Source organism: Mustelus asterias, chromosome 19 (assembly GCF_964213995.1).
Source record: "Mustelus asterias chromosome 19, sMusAst1.hap1.1, whole genome shotgun sequence".
NCBI lineage: Eukaryota > Metazoa > Chordata > Chondrichthyes > Carcharhiniformes > Triakidae > Mustelus > Mustelus asterias.
The window spans coordinates 30,882,484-30,905,794 of NC_135819.1; the positions used below are offsets into that span (position 1 = coordinate 30,882,484).

At 46.4% G+C, this 23,311-nt stretch overlaps 1 protein-coding gene across 5 annotated transcripts in view; it reads left to right on the forward strand.

Annotated features, from left to right (window-relative positions):
- itpr2 (inositol 1,4,5-trisphosphate receptor, type 2) overlaps window positions 1-23,311 on the forward strand; it is a 252,424-nt gene that overhangs the window by 127,565 nt on the left and 101,548 nt on the right. For 3 of the 5 annotated variants that reach the window (XM_078235257.1, XM_078235259.1, XM_078235260.1), the window contains 7 exons: window positions 2,704-2,907; window positions 4,619-4,870; window positions 7,540-7,665; window positions 9,604-9,732; window positions 14,955-15,075; window positions 16,722-16,912; window positions 21,250-21,398. In XM_078235257.1, coding sequence (XP_078091383.1) covers window positions 2,704-2,907; window positions 4,619-4,870; window positions 7,540-7,665; window positions 9,604-9,732; window positions 14,955-15,075; window positions 16,722-16,912; window positions 21,250-21,398 — 1,172 coding nt within the window. The remainder of the gene's footprint in view (window positions 1-2,703; window positions 2,908-4,618; window positions 4,871-7,539; window positions 7,666-9,603; window positions 9,733-14,954; window positions 15,076-16,721; window positions 16,913-21,249; window positions 21,399-23,311) is intronic. The other 2 variants (XM_078235258.1, XM_078235262.1) reach the window with 1 other exon arrangement.

Sequence of the window (23,311 nt, forward strand, 5' to 3'; positions counted from 1 at the left end):
TCTCGTTGGGCACATGAGCGGCGCAGGCTTGGAGGGCCGAAGGGCCTGTTCCTGTGCTGTATTGTTCTTTGTTCTTTATTGGCATGACTGCTCTCCTGTCAGCTGCTAGAAAGGTCAATCCACTTCAAAAGGCAGGTTTAATGTGTAGCAGTTGTTAGGGACCAGACCAGAAACTCCAAAGTCTGTTATGAAGTTAGACTAGACCCCAGCTTTATTTGATTTTTGCAGTAGTGTGAGCATAAAGTGTTTCACTCCAGGTATGATTCAAGTGACCCACTAGGAAGCTTTTATCAAACAAAGTTTATTTAACAACATAGTTAAAATATAATAAAGAGAATTAGCGTAACTTTTATCAATTGAAATACTTAAACATGACAAGGTATAATTCTGAACAGCTAGCTATCTCTATAGTTCCAATGTAAGCAATATCCTCACAGGCATAAGTCACTCTTCAGAATAATTTAGCACAAAAGAAATCGCCTTGCTTGGATACTAGATTTTCAGCCTTTTAAACCCTTTGGACATTTTCAGAAAAACACCTGTCTTTTGACTCCCATACAGCAGCCTCCAGAGAAAGACCTAACTTCAAACAGCAGAACTTCAGAGAAAGAGACCTATTTTCCGGCTGATTCCAGTCTCCCTTCTTCAGACAGAGATAGAGATATTTCTCTCTACAGCTCCCAAACAGCAACTGCACTGGGTATCTCTCTGTGAGCCTAGCCCTGCCCACTCACATGAATTTTTGTGTCAAAACTCTAATCAAATCCCACTCTGAAAAACGCCAGGAAAAACACTAGCCTGACAACCCTGCATGAACACAGTAAGAGTTTTAACAACACCAGGTTAACAGGTTTATTTGGTAGCAAATGCCATTAGCTTTCAGAGCGCTGCTCCTTCGTCAGTAATGTGTATTGCAGAGTCTCACTGGCTGTCCTGTCTGGAGACAATACACATCTCTTTAACCTGTGCCTAATGCTCTCTCCACTCACATTGTACCTTTAAGACTTGATTAGCTGTAAAGATTCGCATTCTAATCAGTATTCTGTAACTTGATTTTGTATCTCTGTGTGCCTTGTTTGAGAGCAGATTTCCACTCCATCTGACGAAGGAGCAGCGCTCCGAAAGCTAATGGCATTTGCTACCAAATAAACCTGTTGGACTTTAACCTGGTGTTGTTAAAACTCTTACTGTGTTCACCCCAGTCCAACGCCGGCATCTCCACATCATAACCCTGCATGAATCCAGGTTAAAACAAATATTGCAGCAATTAAGATCAATTATGCTGCTGCAGTAACAACAGGGGATGTCGGTTGTAGACAAAGCGGCGCTGATAAATAAAACAAACGGCTAAAATAAAATCCTGCACCAGAACACGACACAAATACATTCTTAAAGACACAGTGTTGCCACACAGTTGAGTGTATTTCCTCCAATGCAGAAACCAAATCCTACAGACTCCAGTGCAGTACTGTGGGAGTGCTGCACGGTCAGAGATACTGCTTTTTAGCTGAGATGTCAAACCCTCGCAGAGGGACATATGGTACGGTTTAGGAGAAAGCAGCCAAGTTGCTTTATCCTAAAGGTCTGGCATGGAAGCCTGATCAGGAAGTGATTCTGGGCCATTAAAGTTCTATGAAGATGTTATTCCCTGAGCAGCCAGCAGCTGTTGATTTGACCTTCATACTTTGGGCAGATTACCCATCCATCCTCCAATCCGCCACCCAAAGGGTAAAGGTTAACAAATAGTAAACCTCCGTCGGGCAGGCTGAAGGATTACGGGGCAGATGAGGAATAGATTTTTCACCCAGAAGGTTGTGGGGGTCTGGAACTCGCTGTCTGAAAGGGGCAGGGGACCCTCAACTTATTTAAAAGGTGTCTAGATTTGAACTTCAGGGTAGCACAGTGGTTAACACTGCTGCCTCACAGAGCCAGGGACCCGGGTTCGATTCCCAGCTTGGGGGTCACTGTCTGTGTGGACTCGGCACATTCTCCCCGTGTCTGCGTGGGTTTCCTCCGGGTGCTCCGGTTTCCTCCCACACTCCAAAGATGTGCGGGTTAGGGGGATTGACCATAGTAAATTGCCCATTAGTGTCCAAAGATGTGTGGTTTGGGGGATTGGACATAGTAAATTGTCTCTTAGTGTCCAAAGATGTGCAGATTAGGTGGATTAGTGAGGTAAATGTGTGGAGTTACGGGGATAGGGTGGGGGTGGGCCTGGGTAAGATGCTCTAACAGAGAAACAGCGCAGACTTGATGGGCTGAATGACCTCCTTCTGCACTGTAGGGATTCTGTGAATCTATGATTCAAGTGCTGTAACCTGCAGGGTTTAGAACCAAATGCTGGAAAGTGGGCGAGGACCGTCGTCACTGTGATTTGACATCTCAGCTAAAAAGCTGGGAAGTGGGTTGAAGCTGGTTGGCTCGTTTTTCAGCCGGCACCGACACGATGGGCTGAGTGGCCTCTGAGCGGTAAACTCTCTGTGCGGTAAACTCTGTGCGGCAAACTCTCTCTGTGCGGTAAACTCTCTGTTGCCTCTAAACATTGGGTCGCTAGGAAATCCACGCACTGTGACTATAATTGAAATGAGCGAAGGCCTCAGCTTGCTCAGTTTTATTGGCTGTGGACATGGTGAGCTATGTGATTCCCCTGCCTTCCTGGCCATCGGGACTGGCACTGCACATTGATGACACTGTGTTCCTCAGCAGCTCCTGGAAGCAGAAACCGTGCGCCACATCTTCCTAAACAACTACCACATCTGCAACGAGATCAGCGAGAGGGTCGTTCAGCACTTTGTGCACTGCATAGAAACGCACGGTCGCCACGTGTTGTACCTTAAATTCTTACAGACCATCGTAAAAGCAGACGGGAAGTATGTGAAAAAGTGTCAAGACATGGTCATGACCGAGGTAAAAGCAATCAGCACTCACGACGAGATTGTCATAAAGAGATCACTAATCACGGTTAGATCCTTGGGCAAACTCTTGGACAATGAGGAAATGCCAGCTCCTTTAGTTAATTGGTGGCTGTGTCTAAATTGATACCAGCATTTGAACTCGCACCAAAACATTTTACACGTTGCCTTTCACAATCCCGACTGCTTGAGATTTTCAGTGGATATTTTGCTCGTCCATCCTCTTTGTTTGTTAACGTACTGCTTGTCACAGTCCCACTCATCCATTCAGAGTGTGCGTTCTGTGGAATGACGCTTCATAGATCATCCCGACAGTGCAGAGAGAAGGCTATTCGGCCCATCGAGTCTGTACCAGCTCTCCGAAAGAGCATCTTGCCCAGGGTCTCCAACCACCCTATCCCCGTGACATTTACCATGGCCAATCCACCACCTAACCCACACATCTTTGCACTCTGGGAGGAAACCCATGCAGACACGGGGAGAATGTGCCAACTTCACACAGATCAACTTCACACAGGTCACTGAATTGGGCTGGAATTGAACCTGGGTCCCTGGCGCTGTGAGGCAGCAGTGCTAACCACTGTGCCACCGTGCCGCCTGTGATTGCAATACAAGATGGGTGTTATATGACTGTGTTATTGGAGGTGAGTTTGCACACAACATTCCTAATCTCCATTCAATAACGAACACAGCCCCCTCTCCACCCCACCCCCTGACCAGCATTCTCCTTTAGCTAAGACTACCTTCAATAAAGCAATTCAATCAACTGATTGTTCATCTGTTGTTTGAAATCCCAGCCTCTGACGCGAGTCGTCATCACTGTGATCGAGGCTTCCATGCCTGGTGGTGTGCACACAGGACCCGCTCTTTATCTGGGGTGGAAGATAACTCATGAATTTGATCAGTGTGGAGGGGGAAAGGGAGGAATTTCAATCTTGTTTGTAATGCCAGCTAGAGACATTTTTAAAAACTTCAATATTTATGCTTACGCCTCAAAGAAGGGTTATGTGCAGAGGTATAAACCTTTGACGCTCTTGGCACGGAGGCTGCCTCATGGCGCCAGCGACCCGGGTTCAATTCCAGCCTCTGGTCACTGTGTGGAGTTTGCACGTTCTCCCCGTGTCTGCGTGGGTTTCCTCCGGGTACTCCGGTTTCCTCCCACAGTCCAAAGATGTACTGGTTAGGTGGATTGGCCATGCTAAATTGCCCCTTAGTGTCAGGGGATTAGCAGGGTAAATATGTGGGGTTACGGGGATGGGGGGTCTGGGTGGGATTGTTGTCAAGGCGGGCTTGATGGGCTGAATGGCCCCCTTCTGCACTGTAGGGATTCTATTCTATGACGTTGTGGGATCTTGCTGTGTTTAGGAAGGCTGCCAGTTTGAAGCACATGGCACAAGTTATTCTGGATGATACCTTAGAGAGGAGTTGTGCTCCATAAGCCCGCGCCTTCTCTTCGGTGATAGATGGAGGTAGCATGCTATCCCGTTTGACCCAGGGCATCGGTTGATTGGTTGAAAGCCCACACGATGTCACGAGGAATTGATACTGGTTATATGTCACCAGGGGGCGCTCATGTTTAGCACGACAGGCCCAATCCCTTTTGCTGATACAATTTGCTCGTGTTTTAATAGCCACGTTATTGTGAGGATGGGATGTTAATTAATAATTGGTGTGAATTATTTGCATGTCCTGGGTGTCTTTTGCAGTTGGCTAACGGGGGCGAGGACGTGCTGGTGTTTTACAATGACCGGGCATCCTTCCCGCTCCTTTTACAAATGATGGCATCAGAACTCGACCGCTGTGATGAGAATGGGGCCCTGAATTACCACATTACCCTGGTTGAGCTGCTGGCAGCCTGTACCGAGGGCAAGAACGTGTACACGGAGATTAAATGCAACTCCCTGCTGCCCCTGGATGACATTGTGCGAGTGGTCACACACGTGGACTGCATCCCAGAGGTAAATTCAATCCTTTATCTTTCAGCTTCTGAAACAATAGCTTCTCAGCAGCAGCCACGCGTTGTGCAGCGTGACTGGGCAGGCTTTTAGTTAACCTTTCTTGAAATTCGGGTATATATAAAGAGTTAATTTGCAATGATTAGAAACGTAGATAATTGAAGCAGGAGGAGGCCATTCGGCCCCTCGAGCCTGTTCCGCCATTCATTATGATCACGGCTGATCATCAAATTTCTGATCCCACCTTCGCTCCCCCCCCGCCCCCAACCCCCCCAAATATCCCTTCATCCCTTTAGCCCCAAGAGCTATATCTAATTTCTTCTTGAAATCACACCTTTTGACCTCAACTACTTTCTGTGGTAGTGAATTCCACTCATTCACCCTCTTTGGATGAAGAAATTTTCGCTCACCTCAGTCCTAAAAGGTTTACCCCTTATCCTCAAACTATGATTTTGATTTGATTTATTATTGTCACGTGTATTAACATACAGTGAAGAGTATTGTTTCTTGCACGCTATACAGACAAAGCATACTGTTCATAGAGAAGGAAAGGAGAGAGTGCAGAATGTAGTGTTACAGTCATAGCTAAGGTGTAGAGAAAGATCAGCTTAGTGCGAGGTAGGTCCATTCAGAAGTCTTGATGGCAGCCGGGAAGAAGCTGTTCTTGAGTCGGTTGGTACGTTGCCTCAGACTTTTGTATCTTTTTCCCCAATGGAAGAGAGTATGATTTTCAGGTTTGCTGACGACACCACCGTAGTGGGTTGGATCTCATACAATGACGAGACAGAGTACAGGAATGAGATAGAGAATCTGGTGAACTGGTGCGGCAACAAGAATCTCTGCCTCAATGTCAACAAAACGATGGAGATTGTCATCGACTTCAGGAAGCGTAAAAGAGAACATGCCCCTGTCTACATCAATGGGGACGAAGTAGAAAGGGTCGAGAGCTTCATGTTTTTAGGTGTCCAGATCACCAACAACCTGTCCTGGTCCCCTCATGCTGATACCATAGTTAAGAAAACCCATCAACGCCTCTACTTTCTCAGAAGACTAAGGAAATTTGGCATGTCAGCTACAACTCTCACCAACTTTTACAGATGCATCATAGAAAGCATTCTTTCTGGTTGTATCACAGCTTGGTATGGCTCCTGCTACTACCTCTGGCAGCTTGTTCCAGACACTCACCACCCTCTGTGTGAAAAAATTGCCTGTCTGGACCCTTTTGTCTCTCTCCCCTCTCACCTTAAACTATGCCCTCTAGTTTTAGACTCCTCTATGAGAAAAGATATTGACTATCTAGTTGATCTATGCCCCTCATTATTTTATAGACCGCTATAAGATCACCCCTCAGCCTCCTACTCTCCAGAGAAACAAGTCCCAGTCTATCCAGCCTCTCCTTATAACTCAAACCATTAAGACCCGTTAGCACCCGAGTAAAATTTTTTCTGCATTCTTTCTAGTTTAATAATACCCTTTCTATAATAGGATGACCAGAACTGTACACAGTATTCCAAGTGTGGCCTTACCAATATCTTGTACAACTTCAACAAGACGTCCCAACTCCTGTATTCAATGTTCTGACCAATGAAACCAAGCATGCTGAATGCCTTCTTCACCACTCCGTCCACCTGTGACTCCACTTTAAGGATCTCTTTGTTCTATAATATTCCCCAATGTCCTACCATTAACTGAGTAAGTCCTGCCCTGGTTTGATCTACCAAAATGCATCACCTCGCATTTATCTAAATTAAACTCCATCTGCTATTTGTCAGCCCACTGGCCCAATTGATCAAGATCCCACTGCAATCCTCGATATCCTTCTTCACTGTCCACTATGCCACCAATCTTGGTGTCATCTGCAAACTTACTAACTTACTAACTATACCTCCTCTTAATATAAATGATTTGGATGAGAATTTAGGAGGCCTTCTTGACTACCTTCTCCACCTGTGTTGCCACTTTCAGTGACCTGTGTACCTGTACACCCAGATCCCTCTGCCTATCAATACTCTTAAGGGTTATGCCATTTACTGTATATTTGCCATCTGCATTAGACCTTCCAAAATTCATTACCTCACATTTGTCCGGATTAAACTCTCGGTAGCACAGTGGTTAGCACTGCTGCTTCACAGCTCCAGGGACCTGGGTTCGATTCCTGGCTTGGGTAACTGTCTGTGTGGAGTTTGCACATTCTCCTCGTGTCTGTGTGGGTTTCCTCCGGGTGCTCTGGTTTCCTCCCACAGTCCAAAGATGTGCGGGTTAGGCCATGCTAAAAATTGCCCTTAGTGTCCTGAGATGCGTAGGTTAGAGGGATTAGCGGGTAAATATGTAGGGATGTGGGGGTAGGGCCTGGGTGGGATTGTGGTCGGTGCAGACTCAATGGGCTGAATGGCCTCTTTCTGTACTATTGGGTTTCTATGATGCTATGATAAGCTCCATCTGCCAATTCTCGGCCCAAGTCTCCACCAGGTCTATATTTTGCTGTACCCATATTGAGTGGCAGCTGGAGCTGACCTTTACGGTCCCCGCAGTTGGAGAATGAAGGACTGCATGAAGCAGTGAGAAGAACCAGGAGAAACTCCACCTCTCTTTGATATTGTTATCTTTGAGTACGGAGCAGTTCCTCGGTGCACTGAATGGGGACAAAGACGATTTTTATTTTCTCCTTACAGGTGAAGAAAGCTTACGTTAATTTTGTGAACCATTGTTACGTGGACACCGAGGTGGAGATGAAGGAGATTTACACAAGTAACCACATCTGGAAGCTCTTTGAGAATTTTAATGTCGACATGGTTCGGGTGAGTCTTGCTCAGGAATCTCCACAAAGTGCATCAGTTCCAACAGAGATTAGAAAGAAACTAAAGATTGAATTCCCCCCCATTAAATATGAAACAATCGTTAGATGTGTTTAAAAAGCCTGAAATATAAACAGAAAATGCAGGAGAAACTCTAAGTCTGGCAGCTGCTGCGGAGAGAGAAACGGGGATAATGTTTAGAGTCTTCGGACGAAACATAGAAACTAGGAGCAGGAGGAGGCCTTTCGGCCCTTCGAGCCTGTCCCGCCGCCATTCGTTATGATCATGGCTGATCATCCAACTCAGTAGCCTGATCCTGCCTTCCCCCCCATATCCTAAGATTCCCTTCACCCCAAGTGCTATATCAAACTGCTTTTTGAAAATATACAATGTTTTGGCCTCAACTACTTTCTAAGGAAGTGAATTCCACAGGCTGACCACTCTCTGGGTGAAGAAATTTCTCCTTATCTCTGTCTTAAACAGTCTACTCTGTATCCTCAGACTGTGACCCCCTGGTTCTGGACACCTCCACCATCTGGAACATCTTCCCTGCATCTACCCTGTCTAGTTCGTTCGTTCGTTCTGAAGAAGAAGAGTCATGCAGACTTGAAACATTAACTCAGATTCTCTCTCCACAGATGCTGCCAGACCTGCTGAGTTTTTCTGGAATTTTCTGTTTTTATTTCCGATTGCCAACACGCAATATTTTGTTTTTATTTTAATGTTAAAAATATTATTCACTTGTGGGAGTCTTTGGCAGAGCAAGAGCAAGGTAAAGCGTTGTAAGGAAACACTGCCAAATAAGTTTCAATTGAATTGTAAACCTTTGAAAACACAGATGCTGAATATTATTGTAACAGCTAAATTATGCAGTTATCTGTTTTTGATATCCATAAGTAAATAATTACACCTCGCTATATTTACAGAGAGGGGGATCTTTTAACCACATATCATAATTCTGTGGCATCAGACTATAAGGTTTTTTAAAAGTTTTCTCCTGTTAGAAAGGTTTTCTTCAGAAATGGCTGTTGGAACAATGAGGGATAGATCAGTCCTCAGACAGAAGCGTGAAACTGGGAGTGAAGATGCTCCCTTCCACTAACCCCAACGGAATTCGCTGGTAGTCCTCTTGCTTTGAAATTCTGGAGTTCAAAACCCACTCTGGAGACCTGCGCAATGTGCCTAGGCTGATCTGAAAGTGCAGCATTGAGGGAGTGCTACACTGTGGGAGGAGCTTTGGATGAAAGGCTAAACTGCCCCTCAAGTGGACCTGAAAGATTTGCCAGTGCGATTGTGGGACCATGAATTGGATTTGAGCTGAATTGTTTTTTGGAGCAAGCAAGGATTAAGGGCTTGTCCTGTCCACTCTGAGCAATGGCTTTGTAACCGTGAGAAAGGAATTTATTTAGGATATTCACTAGGATAGACTCCCCAGTGTCCAGGCCAACATTTATCCCTCGGACACCGTCACTGATATACAGATTATCTCAGCAATTATCAACTTCCTGTTGTGGGACATTTGCTGTGTGTAAATTGGCTTTTGCGTATCCCACATCACAACAGTGCCTACACTTCCAATCTAGTTCATTGGCTGCGGCATGCTTTGGAACATCCTGAGGGCAAGGTTGGGAAAGGCGCTCTATAAATTCAAAATGGAAGAGAAAATGGGGTGTGGGATCAGACAGGCAACCACTTTGCCTGCTGCCATTTTGTCTGCCCTTGCACATTGCCAATTGTTTGTTGTACGTCTCGAGGGATTCGGGCTGTTTTATTCTACAGACGTGCCTTAGCGTGACGCTTTTTACCAACTCGCTTGAGCATAGCTAGCTTTGTCCGATCAGCCTTTTAGCTCACCCATTACTTGCTGTCTAACCCCCCCCCCCCCTCCCCCGACTAAACCATTAGAGTTTAACTCACCTTTACCTGGATGTTTTGATGAAGGTTTGCAACTCCACAACGGACAGGAAGCATGCTGACACCGCCTTGGAGAGATATGTGACAGACACAGTAATGAGCATCATCAGTGGTTTCTTCAGCTCTCCGTTCTCTGATAATAGCACGAGTTTACAAGTAAGTCCCTTTGTGACAGTGTCTCTATATATTCCACTCGTTGAATTATAGGTTCTTGTGTTTGGGGTCGTCCAAAGACCACCTGATATTCACTGAGCACCTCGCATTCCCAAAGTCTTTTTTCCTCGATTTCCGTATGAAGGTCACAGTTCATAGTCACTGGGCAGTATTGGGTCGTCACTCCTCAGTGGACAGTGGGAAGCTGACATTGGGTAATGTTGTTTGCAATGCATGTGCTTGCATTATTCATTCTTGCCAACTAGTGTTATGAAGCGGAGGCGGATTCCCCCCTCTGAGAACTAATACGTGGCCACTCACAGAGAAGGGCCTCACCTCATAATCTGTAAAAGTGAGTGTGAAGTAGAACGACCTGCGCTTCAGAAACTTGTAGTGGTTAAATCAAAATAACTCCCTGACACTCTGTTTAAAATCAATAGGTAACAATTTATTTATCTAACTAACAGTGAACAGGTTAACTAAACTATTAACAAGCCGAATAAAACACTATTCTAACAGAATGCTGTTTAGATAAGTACAATTCCCGCTTATTAACAAAAATATAGAATTTTAATCACTCTCTGAATTACAACCAAATTTGGCGTCTGATGGAATATTCTGGTCTTTCTCGGTTGATTCTTCTGTCTGGAACCTCTGTCTTCTTTGGTACCTTTGCTATCGAGATGGAGCTTTCTCTAAGACATGCATGAGGCTGTTACTCTGGCAGAGTAAGAAGTCTAACAACACCAGGTTAAAGTCCAACAGGTTCATTTGGTAGCAAAAGCCACGAGCTTTTTTCTTTTGCTACCAAATAAACCTGTTGGACTTTAACCTGGTGTTGTTAGACTTCTTACTGTGTTTACCCCAGTCCAACGCCGGCATCTCCACACCATGACTCTGGCAGATGGCAGTTCTCTTCTTCTTGTCCCACTGCCCTCTTCTTTTATACCTGTGATGACGTATCAACATCCCCCACAATAGGATTGCTCCTCGATTGCCAAAACCATCAAATTCAGATTGCTGGTATCCCAGTGCCTGATTTAAACTGATTGGCTAAATTCAAAAGCCTGTTCTGATTCAAATTGATTTTGAAAGCCTGTCACCAAGGCAACCCTGCTGCCTGGCCTTCCGATACAAATGTTTCATCCTGGGACGCCATATGCACCTGCATTTATTAAAAACTTTCTAAACACAGAAAAAGCATCACCTTTTAAAAGGCTCATGCAATGCTTTCACCTAACATTGTACAATTCTTTCTACAATTTTACAAACAGCAAACTCTAGCATTACACTCCTCAATCTACAATTACTCTACTCAACTTCACAACACTAGCAAGCTGAATATTTATCAGCTACCTCTAGACCAAGGGGCTTGCTTCAGGTGGCGGTTAAGAGTCAACCATATTAGTCTGTGACTGGAGTCATAGCACAGTAAGAAGTTTCACAACACCAGGTTAAAGTCCGACAGGTTTATTTGGTAGCAAATACCATAAGCTTTCGGAGCACTGCTCCTTCGTCAGATGGAGTGGTCTCTGTTCTCCAACAGTGCACAGACACAGAAATCAAGTTACAGAATACTAATTAGAATGCAAATCTCTACAGCCAGCCAGGTCTTAAAAGGTACAGATAATGTGGTTGGAGGGAACATTAAACACAGGTTAAAGAGATGTGTATTGTCTCCAGACAATAATTAGTATTCTGTAACTTGATTTCTGTGTCTGTGCACTGTTGGAGAACAGAGACCACTCCATCTGACGAAGGAGCAGCACGCTCCGAAAGCTTATGGTATTTGCTACCAAATAAACCTGTTGGACTTTAACCTGGTGTTGTGAGACTTCTTACTGTGCTTATCCCAGTCCAACGCCGGCATCTCCACATCATGACTGGAGTCATAGACCAGACCGGGTAATGACAGCAGATTTCCTTCCCTATAGGACCCCTTGATCCAGTGAGTGTTTTTCCCACAACCCGACTACATCATTGATCACTTTTAGCTTTAGAAGGTTTTCTTTTATTATTTCCAGCATTTTAACTAAATTCAAATGGACCAGCTGGCAAGGTGGGATTTGAACACTCATTCTCTGGATATTCTCTGGGTCTCAGAGAATGATTGCAGGGACTATTTGGAGCTTCAGAAGAGCAAAGCACCTCTTCTCATTCCCCCACCTTACCCCGAAACCCTGTATTTTTCTCCCTGTGTTTTTTTTTCCTCATCCTATAATTATCTGATTCCCTTTGGAATCTGCTTCCACCAGACCCAGTCCGTGCATTTCAGATCCGAATCACTTACTATGCAGAAATATTTTCCGCTCATGTTGCTGCTGTGACTCTTACCAATGCCTTTGTCACGATGCTCTCTTGTTCTTCATCCTTCCACCAATGGGAACAGTTTCTCCCCGTTTGTCTTGTCCAGACCTCTCAGGATCTTGAACACCTGAATGAAGTCCCTTTTTCTCCAATGGCAATAGCCCCAGCTTCTCCAATCTATTTACACAACTGATGTTCCTCATCCCTGGAACCACTCTCGTGAATCTTTTCTGCACCCTCTCTAATGTCTTCACATCCCTGCTGAAACACCCAGAACCGGACACAATACTCCAGCTGAGATCAAACCAGGGTTTTACACCAGTTTATCCTAACCTCCTTGTTCTTGTACTTTATGTTCTTATTGATAAAGCCCAAATGTTTTGTTAACTGCACTCTCAACCTGTCCTGCCACCTACAGTAATCTGTGCACACCCTGCTTCCTCTGCTCCTGCACCTCTTTTCAAATTGCACTCTTTATTTTCTCTCTGGGTTTTTCCTACCAAAAGCAACCACTTCAAACTTCCCTGCATCAAATTTCCTCTGCCATTTCTCCGCCTATTACAACAACTCATGTCCTTTTGAACTTCTACATTATCCTCCTCACAGTTCGTAATTCTCCCCAAATATTTTGAAATTGTACCCTGTACACCAAGGTCTATGTTGTTAATATGTATCAAGAAAAACAAGGGTCCCAACGCCAACCCCTGGAGAACCCCACTGTATACATCCTTCCAACCCAAACAATAACCGTTCCCCATGACCCTGTTTCCTGTCACTCAGCCTGTCCTGTGTCTGTGTTGTTCCTTCCGCCTTATTCCACGAACTCTAACTCTGCTCACCAGACTGTTGTGTGGCAGTGTATCAAATGCCTTATGGAAGTCCCTGTACACCATATCAACAACATTGCCCTTATCAACCCTCTTAGTTTGTTTATTTATTAGTGTCACAAGTAGGCTTACATTAACACTGCAATGAAGTTACTGTGAAAATCTCCTCGTCGCCACACTCCGGCACCTGTTCGGGTACACTGAGGGAGAATTTAGCATGGCCAATGCACCTAATCTGCACATCTTTGGGAGGAAACCAGAGCACCCGGAGGAAACCCACGCAGACATGGAGAGAATGTGTAAACTCCACACAGACAGTGACCTGAGCCGGGAACAGAACCCAGGTCCCTGGTGCTGTGAGGTAGCAGTGCTAACCATTGTGCCACTGTCTGGTAACTCAAAAATCTCAAGCAAGCTGGTTAAACATGATTTGCTATTCACAATTCTGCACTGACTTTCCTCATTCAATTCATATTTGTCCAAGTGACTGTTAATTTTCTCCCTGAGCATTGTTTCAAAAATATTTCCTCCCAGCGAGATTAAACTGGCTGGTGTAGTTGCTGGGTTTATCCTTGCATGCTGTTTGAGTAAGTGTGCAGTGGTACCCAATCCCCAGACAGCTGGCACCACCCCAGTACCTAAGGAGGATTGGAATATTATGACAAGTCCCTCTGCAATGTCCATCCTTATTCCTCCCAGTGATGGAACTCACCTGGTCCTGGTAACTTAGCAACTTTAAGTATGGACAACCTATTTAATACCTCCTTTTGACAAATTCTTAGTCTATCCAAAATCTCGATGACCTCCTATTTCACGTTGTCTTGGACAGCAACTTGATCCTCGATAAAGACTGATGAGGAATATTAATTTAATCATGTGTAAATGCGCGCAAGCCTGCCTCCCATCCATTGACTCTGTCTACACTTCCCGCTGCCTCGGCAAAGCAGCCAACATAATCAAAGCCCCCACACACCCCAGAGATTCTCTCTCTTTACCTCCTTCCGTTGGGAAAAAGATACAAGAGTCTGAGGTCACGTACCAACCGACTCAAGAACAGCTTCTTCCCTGCTGCCGTCAGACTTTTGAATGGACTTACCTCGCATTAAGTTGATCTTTCTCTACACCTTAGTTATGACTGTAACACTACATTCTGCACTCCTTTCCTTCTCTATGAACGGTATGCTTTGTCTGCATAGCGAGCAAGAAACTTTTTACTATATACTAATACATGTGATAATAAATCAAATTAATTGTTCCCGACTCCTTTTACCACCCTTTTAACAGAATCATGTGATCATTGCCCTCACACACGAGTGTTTACTTGTTCCTCGGTGTGAGGAATAAATAAATGGCTGAAGATCTTCAAGCTGTTCGTTCATACCGACCAGCATTGAGACTCTCGCACTGTGACACCAGTGCTGGCTAAGTGACTCCCATTCACTTTCTCAATTCCAGGATTCTAAGCCACCAGGTGCATTCTAAAAATGTGCACCTTGATCAAATGGTTGTGCCCCCACCTAATAATTGTTTCATTTGCACGTGGCAAACGTTCTATCCTTCAGTGTGTGACGGAGTGGGTGATGGAGCCAGAGACTCCCTGGCCACCCACAGAATATGTTCATCCAGGGATTCCTGGCGGTAGGAAGCAAGGCAATGTTAATATTTGTGGAAAAAGTGTTGCTGTTTGAAAATGTATGCCCATTTATCGTCTCCGTTTGACATTGCGCTTTGCACAACCCCTGGCCGGCATGAGGACATCCTGCTGTTTATGTTAAGTGCACGTCATCACGACCTCCTGATCTGTATTTGAGTGGGCGGGTTAGATCCTGTTTGATCAAAGCTTGGCATGTCTACTGGATCAGCACTGAATCCGAATGGTTTCTTCAGAACAGTGGAAAGTAATGTACAAAGATCCGGGCGGCGCCCCCAACTTTGAAATCAATTTAATCCCAGTTCAAAATTGCATCTGATGTCCGTCCAGCTCACTGCCCTGAGCTACAGGCTGTACGTCAGCTACTTATCAGAGGAGTACACCGGGTATTATTCAGGGAAAGTTTTTAATGGTCGTTTCACATTTCTTCATGTCCACAGACGCACCAGCCAATATTTATCCAACTGCTGCAGACTGCCTTTAGAATTTACAACTGTACTTGGCCAAATCCATCGCAGAAGGCATCAGTGGAGTCTTGTATTAAGACCTTGGCTGAAGTTGGTAAGTTTGCATCTTGAGAAAAGTTGGCTGCTTGTTTTAGCAATCTATCTGATTTGACAGAAGGTTCCTTTCAGCCACAGGATTTGGGATGGGTCCACTTGGGAGAGGCACGGGAGCAGTGAGGGAGGGAGGGAGGAATTCTGGGGAGGGTAGACACACTTGACTATTATCCCATGGGGCTGACCCACAAAGCAGCTGGCTGCCATAAGGGATGGCAGGCTCCCCTGTCTGCTGGCTTTCTGCTTGGAGCTGAGGGGAGTTAGGCCTAATCTTCAACAGCCGGAGTCAGAGCACCGAATGCCTCAAAGCGGATGCAAGCTGGAAGGTCTGTCCCGAGAGTATTCGGAATGGTTGACTCTGGAAATTGTAAAAACTCACACCTCATGTCTTGTTGGGCAAAGGGAAGTTGGGTGAATGGGTTAAAGCATAGGAACATAGGAATTAGGAGCAGAAGTTGGCAAATTCAGCCCTTCGAGCTTGCTCCACCATTCAATCTGATCATGGCTGATCTCTCCCTGGTCTCAAATCCACCTCCCCACCTGTTCCCCATACCCCTCTTTCCCTTTTTTAAATTAGAAATATCTCCATCCCCCTCTTGAAACCATTCAACGATTCAGAATCCACCGCGCTGTGGGGCAGCGAGTTCCATAAGTTCATCGCTCTCGACAAGAAGTAGTTCCTCCTCATCTCAGTTTTAAATCTACTGCTTCTCAACCAAAACCTGTGACCTCTTGTTCTAGATTGCCCCACAAGAGGAAACAAGAGGTCTATGTTTACTTTATCAATCCCTTTTAAAATTTTATATACCTCGATCAGGTCCCCTCTCATCCTTCTAAACTCCAGTAAGGATAAGCCTCATATGTCAACCCCTTCAGCCCAGGAATCAATCTGGTGAACCTCCCCTGAACTGCCTCGAATGCCACCACATTCTTCCTCAAATAAGGAGACCAAACCTGGACATAATACTCCAGGTGTGGTCTCACCAACACCCCATACAATTGCAACAACGCTTCTCTAATTTTATCCTTCAGTCCCTTTGCTATAAGTGCCAACATCTCATTTGCCTTTTGTATTACGTGCTGCCCAGGCAGAGTGCGAGCTATCCTGTTCTGTGTCCAGCCATGTCACTGGGTTCTGGAAAACAGAGCATCTTCTATTTCTCATTGTTCGCTTTCCTCACTGTGGCATCGCAGTTTATCAATGTTTCTGTGAGACATTCATTGTTAGACTTGAAGAAGCAGGAACTTGCATTTCTACAACATCTCTCTCAAGCTCGGAATGATCTCGAGCCTTTCACATCCAATCAAAGTATTTTTGTTGTGTGATCACCGATGTAATGTGGGCAATAGTGCGGTTGATGTTTGTATAGTAAGCTCCCACAGACATCTGTGAGATAAGCAACACCACAATCTGTTGCTGAAAATATCAGCCAGAGCTCCGGGGAATCTCCCTTTCTCTCTTTTTGGCATCTTCTCTGTCCTTCTGACAGTGCAGCACTCCCTCAGTGATGCACTGAAACATCAGGCTAGCTGACATGGTCAAGTGTCTCGAGTGGGGAGTCAAGCCTATTCGAGGTGAGAGTTCTATCACTGTGTCACGAGGGGAAAACCGTGAAGTGAAAGTGGTATTTTAATGTTTAATTGCAGCTAAAGGCCGGGCGATAGCGATCCCGGTGGATCTGGACAGCCAAGTCAACACTCTGTTTATGAAGACTCACTCCAACATGGTACAGAGGGCAGCAATAGGCTGGCGAATGTCTGCTCGCGGTGCGCCACGCTATAAAGATGCAGCCAGTGGACTGACCTTGGACTACAGGAATATCATAGAGAAACTGCAGGTAAAACTCATCCTTTTGAATAGACAATCGAAAGTTAGGCTGGAGGCTTAGAAATTAAACTGTACATAGAGCTTTTTCCCAGATCGGTGGTGACGTTCACGAGGGGTCATAGGTTCAAGGTGAGTGGGTGGGAGGTTTAACACGGATATCAGAAGGACGTATTTTACGCAGAGGGTGGTGGGGGCCTGGAATGCGCTGCCAGGCAAGGTGGTGGAGGCAGACACACTGGGAACGTTTAAGACTTATCTAGATAGCCACATGAACGGAGTGGGAATGGAGGGATACAAAAGAATGGTCTACTTTGGACCAGGGAGCGGCACGGGCTTGGAGGGCCGAAGGGCCTGTTCCTGTGCTGTATTGTTCTTTGTTCTTTCTTTGTTCTTTGTAGAGTCATAGAGTTTTGCAGCATGGAAACAGGCCCTTTGGCCCAACTTGTCCATGCCACCCAGTTTTTAACCACTAAGCTAATCCCAATTGCCCGCATTTGGCCCATATCCCTCTATACCCATCTTACCCATGTAACTGTCTAAATGCTTTCCAAATGACAAAATTGTATCCGCCTCTACTACTGCCTCTGGCAGCTTGTTCCAGACACTCGCCACCCTCTGTGTGAAAAAATTACCCCTCTGGACCCTTTCGTATCTCTCCCCTCTCACCTTAAACTTATGCCCTTAGTTTTAGACTCCCCTACCTTTGGGAAAAGATATTGACTATCTAGCTGATCCATGCCCCTCATTATTTTATAGCCCTCTCTAAGATCGCCCCTCAGCCTCCTACGCTCCAGAGAAGAAATTCCCAGTCTATCCAGCCTCTCCTTATAACTCAAACCATCAAGTCCCGGTAGCATCCTAGTCAATCTTTTCTGCACTCTTTCTAGTTTAATAATATCCTTTCTATAACAGGGTGACCAGAACTGGACACAATTCTCATTCATGAGAATTATTTTAAAAAATACATTCTTGGATGTAAGTGTCGCCGGCTAGTCCAGCATTTGTTGCCCATCCCTAGTTGCCCTTGAAAAGGTGGTGGTGACCTTCCTTCCTGAACCGCTGCAGTTCATGTGGTGTAGGTACACCCACAGTGCTGTTAGGGAGGGAGTTCCAGGATTTTGACCCAGCGACAGTGAAGGAACAGTGATGTATTTCCAAGTCAGGATGATGAGTGACTTGGAGGGAAACTTGCAGGTGGTGGTGTTCCCATACGTCTGCTGCTCTTGTCCTTCTCGATTTGAACCATAGAATAGAATCCCTACAGTGCAGAAGGAGGCCGTTCGGCCCATCAAGTCTGCACAATCCCACCCAGGTCCTGTTTCCATAACCCTACATACTTACCCTGCTAATCCCCCTGACACGAGGGTCAATGCATGGCCAATCAGCCTAACCAGCACATCTTTGGACTGTGGGAGGAAACTGGAGTACCCGGAGGAAACCCACGCAGACACGGGGAGAATGTGCAAACTCCACACAGACAGTGACCCGATGCTGGAGTTGAACCCGAGTCCCTGGTGCTGTGAGGCAGCAGTGCTAACCACTGCGCCACCGTGCTGCCCTGGAGTGTTAGCATTTGGAAAGTGCTGGCAAAAATGCTATGGCCAGTTGGTGCACTGCGTCCTGTCAGTAGCTATCGAAAATATATTCAAAACATTTGTAGGGCTGTGGGGAAAGAGTGGGACTAGATTAGATAGCTTTTATAAAGATCAGGCAGAGGCTGAATGGCCTCCATCTGTGCTGTAGGTTTTGATGATCTACATTTAATGTGTGATAATGCATTGCCACTGAGTTTTGGTTAAAGATCAGGGACATGACTCCCCCCAGTAAATAAACATAGGCCACGATTGCAAGTGTGCAGAACCCAATGATTAGTCTGAGCGAGACTTTAAAGAGAGGCTTGTGATTTAGTGAAAGGGTAGGTCAGTCCCGTTTTGCTCATTCACATGATGCATTAACGCTGCCTGAAAAAGGCCTGTTGCCAGGACAGATTCAGACATGATTGTAGCTCCACTGGCCAAGCAGCCTGCTCCTATCCATCAAGCACAAGCAATCGAATAGACCTCACAGGCTGAGAACCATCAAACAGTATCCCAGGATGAGTAAAGGGGAAATAGTGAAGAGCATTAGCCGAGCGTCAATGTTCAGGGATCTATCACTTGGTAATCAACACTTGGAGCTGAATTTTCGCTCTGAAGGTGGGAGCAAGACTCGGGGTTATTTCTGGATGTCAAACCAGAAGGTATTTGGTAAGGGGTCCCACATCAAAGATGATTGAGGAAAATGAAAGCTCATAGAGTAGGGGGCAACATATTGGCGTGGATAGCAGCACGGTGGCACAGTGGTTAGCACTGCTGCCTCACAGCACCAGGGACCCGGGTTCGAATTCTGGTTTGGATCACTGCCTGTGTGGAGTTCTGTATGTTCTCCCCGTGTCTGCGTGGGTTTCCTCCGGGTGCTCCGGTTTCCTCTCACAGTCCAAAGATGTGTGGGTTAGGTTGATTGGCCGTGCTAAATTGCCCCCTTAGAGTCACAAAGATGTGTAGGTTAGGGGGATTAGCCGGGTAAATGTGTGGGGTTACAGAGATAGAGTCTGGGTGGGATTGTTGTCGGTGCAGTCTCGATAGGCCGAATGACCTCCTCCTGCACTGTAGGGATTCTATAATTTTATAGAGGATTGGCCAGCTGACAGGAAACAGTGTTGGCATAAATGGATCTTTTTCCAGTTGGCAGGATGTGGCGAGTGGTGCGACAAGCGGCCTATTCCTTGGCCTAATTCATAATTTTGTAAACCTGCCCATGGGAGAAACGGCCACTCATTGGGATTTTCACCGAGATGCCCCTGAATTGCCTTGGGAGAGGGTCGCCTGCCCAGTTAAGGAGGGTTACCTTGAGGAAAAATTGGACTTGTATCTTTTAGAAGAATAAGAGGTGACCTAATTGAAACTACAACGAGGAGGACACTGTTTAAAAAGAAGGGCTCTCCCATTTAAATCGAAGATGAGAAGAAATGTTTTCCCCTGAGGGTGGTTACTCAGGGGAATTTTCTTCCCCATGGAGCGGTGGAGACTGGGTCACTGAGTTAAACAGGTTCTTGACTGCTGAGAGAGTCTAAGGTTATAGGAGGCAGACAGGAAAATAAAACTCAGGCCATAACCAAATGACAGATGAGGCTGGATGGGCCAAATGGCCTTTTCCTGTTTGAATTTGTATCTTTGTTTGTAAGCGTGGTGGGTAGATTCTCACAGCTGAAGGCCCAATAAAGGCTTCCCAGCATGAGAGGAGCAGCAGGCTACCATAGAGGTTAAAGTAACAGAGAGGATGCTCTCTCTCCAATTCTGCTAAATCTTTAATTACAAATGGATTCAGTAACTGTGCCACTGCTGATTTTAAGTTTAAAGTTTATTTATTAGTGTCACAAGTAGACTTACATTAACACTGCAATGAAGTTACTGTGAAAATCCCCTAGTCGCCACACCCTGGTGCCTGTTCGGGTACACTGAGGGAGAATTTAGCATGGCCAATCCACCTAACCTGCACATCTTTCGGACTGTGGAAGGAAACCGGAGCACCCGGAGGAAACCCACGCAGATACTGGGAGAAAGTGCCGGTTCCACACGGACAGTGACCCAAGGCTGGAATTGAACCCAGGTCCCTGCGCTCTGAGGCAACAGTGCTAACCACTGTGCCACACAATTGGTGGTTGTGGTGCGGGTGGAAGGAGATGGTGGTGTTTTTGGCGGACAAAGCCCTTCTACAGGTGACCCTGTGGCTGCTCCTGATCTGGGAAAGCTGGAAGGGCCGTAAGGCTCCCCCCCCCCCCCCCCCCCCCCCCCCCGCCCCCCCCTAGTTGTCTGCTGAATGAGGCACTTGGTGAGCTGTGGGTGGGTGGGTAGTCCTGTCGGAACCCAATCCTGCCTCCGTAAATATGTCCCGATGGCCGGATAAGGCCGGAGAACCGACGGGCCGGTCAGTGGGGCTGTTCTTAGCTCCTGCCCATCCTGATCCTGATCCCAGCAGCGGCCAAATCCTGGCGGTTTGGTGTGATGTGCGCCTTGCCCAGTGGACTAAAGCACTGCCAACCCCGGAAAGTGAACCACTTATTGACGTGGCAATGGAGCCATTGTCGTTTCTCAGTAATGTCCCCACTTTCCATGGAGATATTCTGGTTCCCCATTGTGCGATTGACTCGGTAGATTCTAATAATCATTCTTAACATTGGCCTCGTCCAATGGGACATGTTAGAGGGTGAGTGCTTTCACAGCCCCCCCGATGTGGTCAGCTAGCAGTCGACACGAGAGTGTGTGAAGGTCACTGAGTCGCCTAACGTTCCGTTGCATTCATCTCCAGGACATTGTGGCCACTCTCGAACAGCAGTTCCAGCCCATGGTCCATGCCGAGTTTTCCCTGCTGGTGGATGTGCTCCACAGCCCAGAACTACTCTTCCCCGATGGAAGCGAAGCTCAGCTGGGATGTGAAAGTGGAGCTTTCATGAGCAAGTAAGTGGTGAACGTGGAGAGTGCATCAGGTGTGTGGGGGGGGGGGGTGATTAGCCTTGGGATTGAGGGTTGGAAATGAATTTTAATTATTTCTTTGAAAGTGACCTGAAGTTGACACTCCCATCACCAAATTCACTCCAGTGCTGAAGAGGCCATTCAGCCCCTCCAACTCTCTGACAGAGTATCTTCGCCAGGCCGTCCCCTCTGCCCTATCCCTGTCACAGTCACCATGGCCAATCCACCCTAACCTACACATCTTTCTGGCTGTGTTAGGAACCTAGAGGAAACCCAGGCAGACACTGGCGCTGGAGTTTTACCGTCCTGTCCGCCATGAGAATTGGAGCGGACAATGGGAAGGTTCTTTGACCTCGGACAGGATTTTCTGGTCTCGGGTCGAGCGACGCTGTACAATCCGGCCCAGGGAGAACGTGCAGACGCCACCCAATAGACGGTCACCCAAAGCCGGAATTCAACCCGAGCCCCTGGCACTGAGAGGCAGCAGCATTAACCACTGTGCCACCATACTGTTTTTATACCATGCCCTCACTGACGCACACACGCAGAGGCGCGCACACACACTGATGTACTAATGGTGACTTACTGCCACACCCAGAGCTCTGCTGCCTACATTTTAAGTCCGACCAAGTCTCGTTCACACATTTCCCCCACCCCACCCCCACTCTCCCCATGCTCACCCACCTACAATAGATCCCAGTCCACCAATAACGATTCGAGTTGAGAATGTCTCACTGATTTATGAATTAGGAACAGGAGTAGGCTCTAGTCTGTACTCTCTGGTTTCCTGTATTCAAAAGCCAGATAAAGTATTGGTGCCATTAGGATTTCATCCTTTTTCGCTAACATTATTCCAGCTAACCTTTGATTTGTCCAAACATTCGCCATATCTTTATGTGACGCATCTCCAGCAGCTACTATTCCCATAGAACCATAGAATCCCTACTGTGCAGAAGGGGGCCGTTCGGCCCATCGGGTCTGCACCGATCACAACCAGGCCCCATCCCCGTAACCCCATGGATTTACCCTGCTAATCCCTCTTGACACCAAGGGGCGATTTAGCATTGCCAATCCCCCTTAACCCGCACATCTTTGGACTGTGGGAGGAAACCGGAGCACCCAGAGGAAACCCACACAGACACGGGGAGAATGTGCAAAGTCCACGCAGACAGTGACCCAAGGCTGGAATTGAACCCGGGTCCCTGGTGCTGTGAGACAGCAGTGCTACACACCCACTGTGCCACCGTGCTGCCCAATATTCTGCAGGATGTTTTGCCCCTCTTTGGTATCAAGTCTTTCACAAGTTCCCTCCGTGATCTGGGAGCTTCCTCCAGCGATCAATTTTAACTGCATGAAAGTAGCCAGGTGGATTGGGCTGCTATTTGCCAGCGAGTTTGTTTTGCAGCATTGGGTGCAGAACGATTTCATCTTCTTTCACTCCGAAAATAGCTTTAAACTTGCCCGGAGCTTTGGGTGTTTTTTTATTCATTCCTAGGACATGGGCGTTGCTGGCTGGCCAGCATTTATTGCCCATCCTGAGTTGCCTAAGGGCGGTTGAGAGTCAACCACATTGCTGTGGCTCTGGAGTCACATGTAGGCCAGACTGGATAAAGATGGCAGATTTCCTTCCCTAAAGGACATTAGTGGACCAGGTGGGTTTTTCCGACAATCGACAATGGTTTCATGGCCATCAGTAGATTCTTAGTTCCAGATATTTTTTTACTGAATTCAAATTCCACCATCTGCTGTGGTGGGATTCGAACCCGGGTCCCCAGAACATTAGCTGAGTTTCTGGATTAATAGTCTAGGGATAATACCACTAGGCCATCGCCTCTCCGGTGATCATGTAATGTTGTCACGCCCATGGAAATACATCTCACATTTTGGTATCATTAATT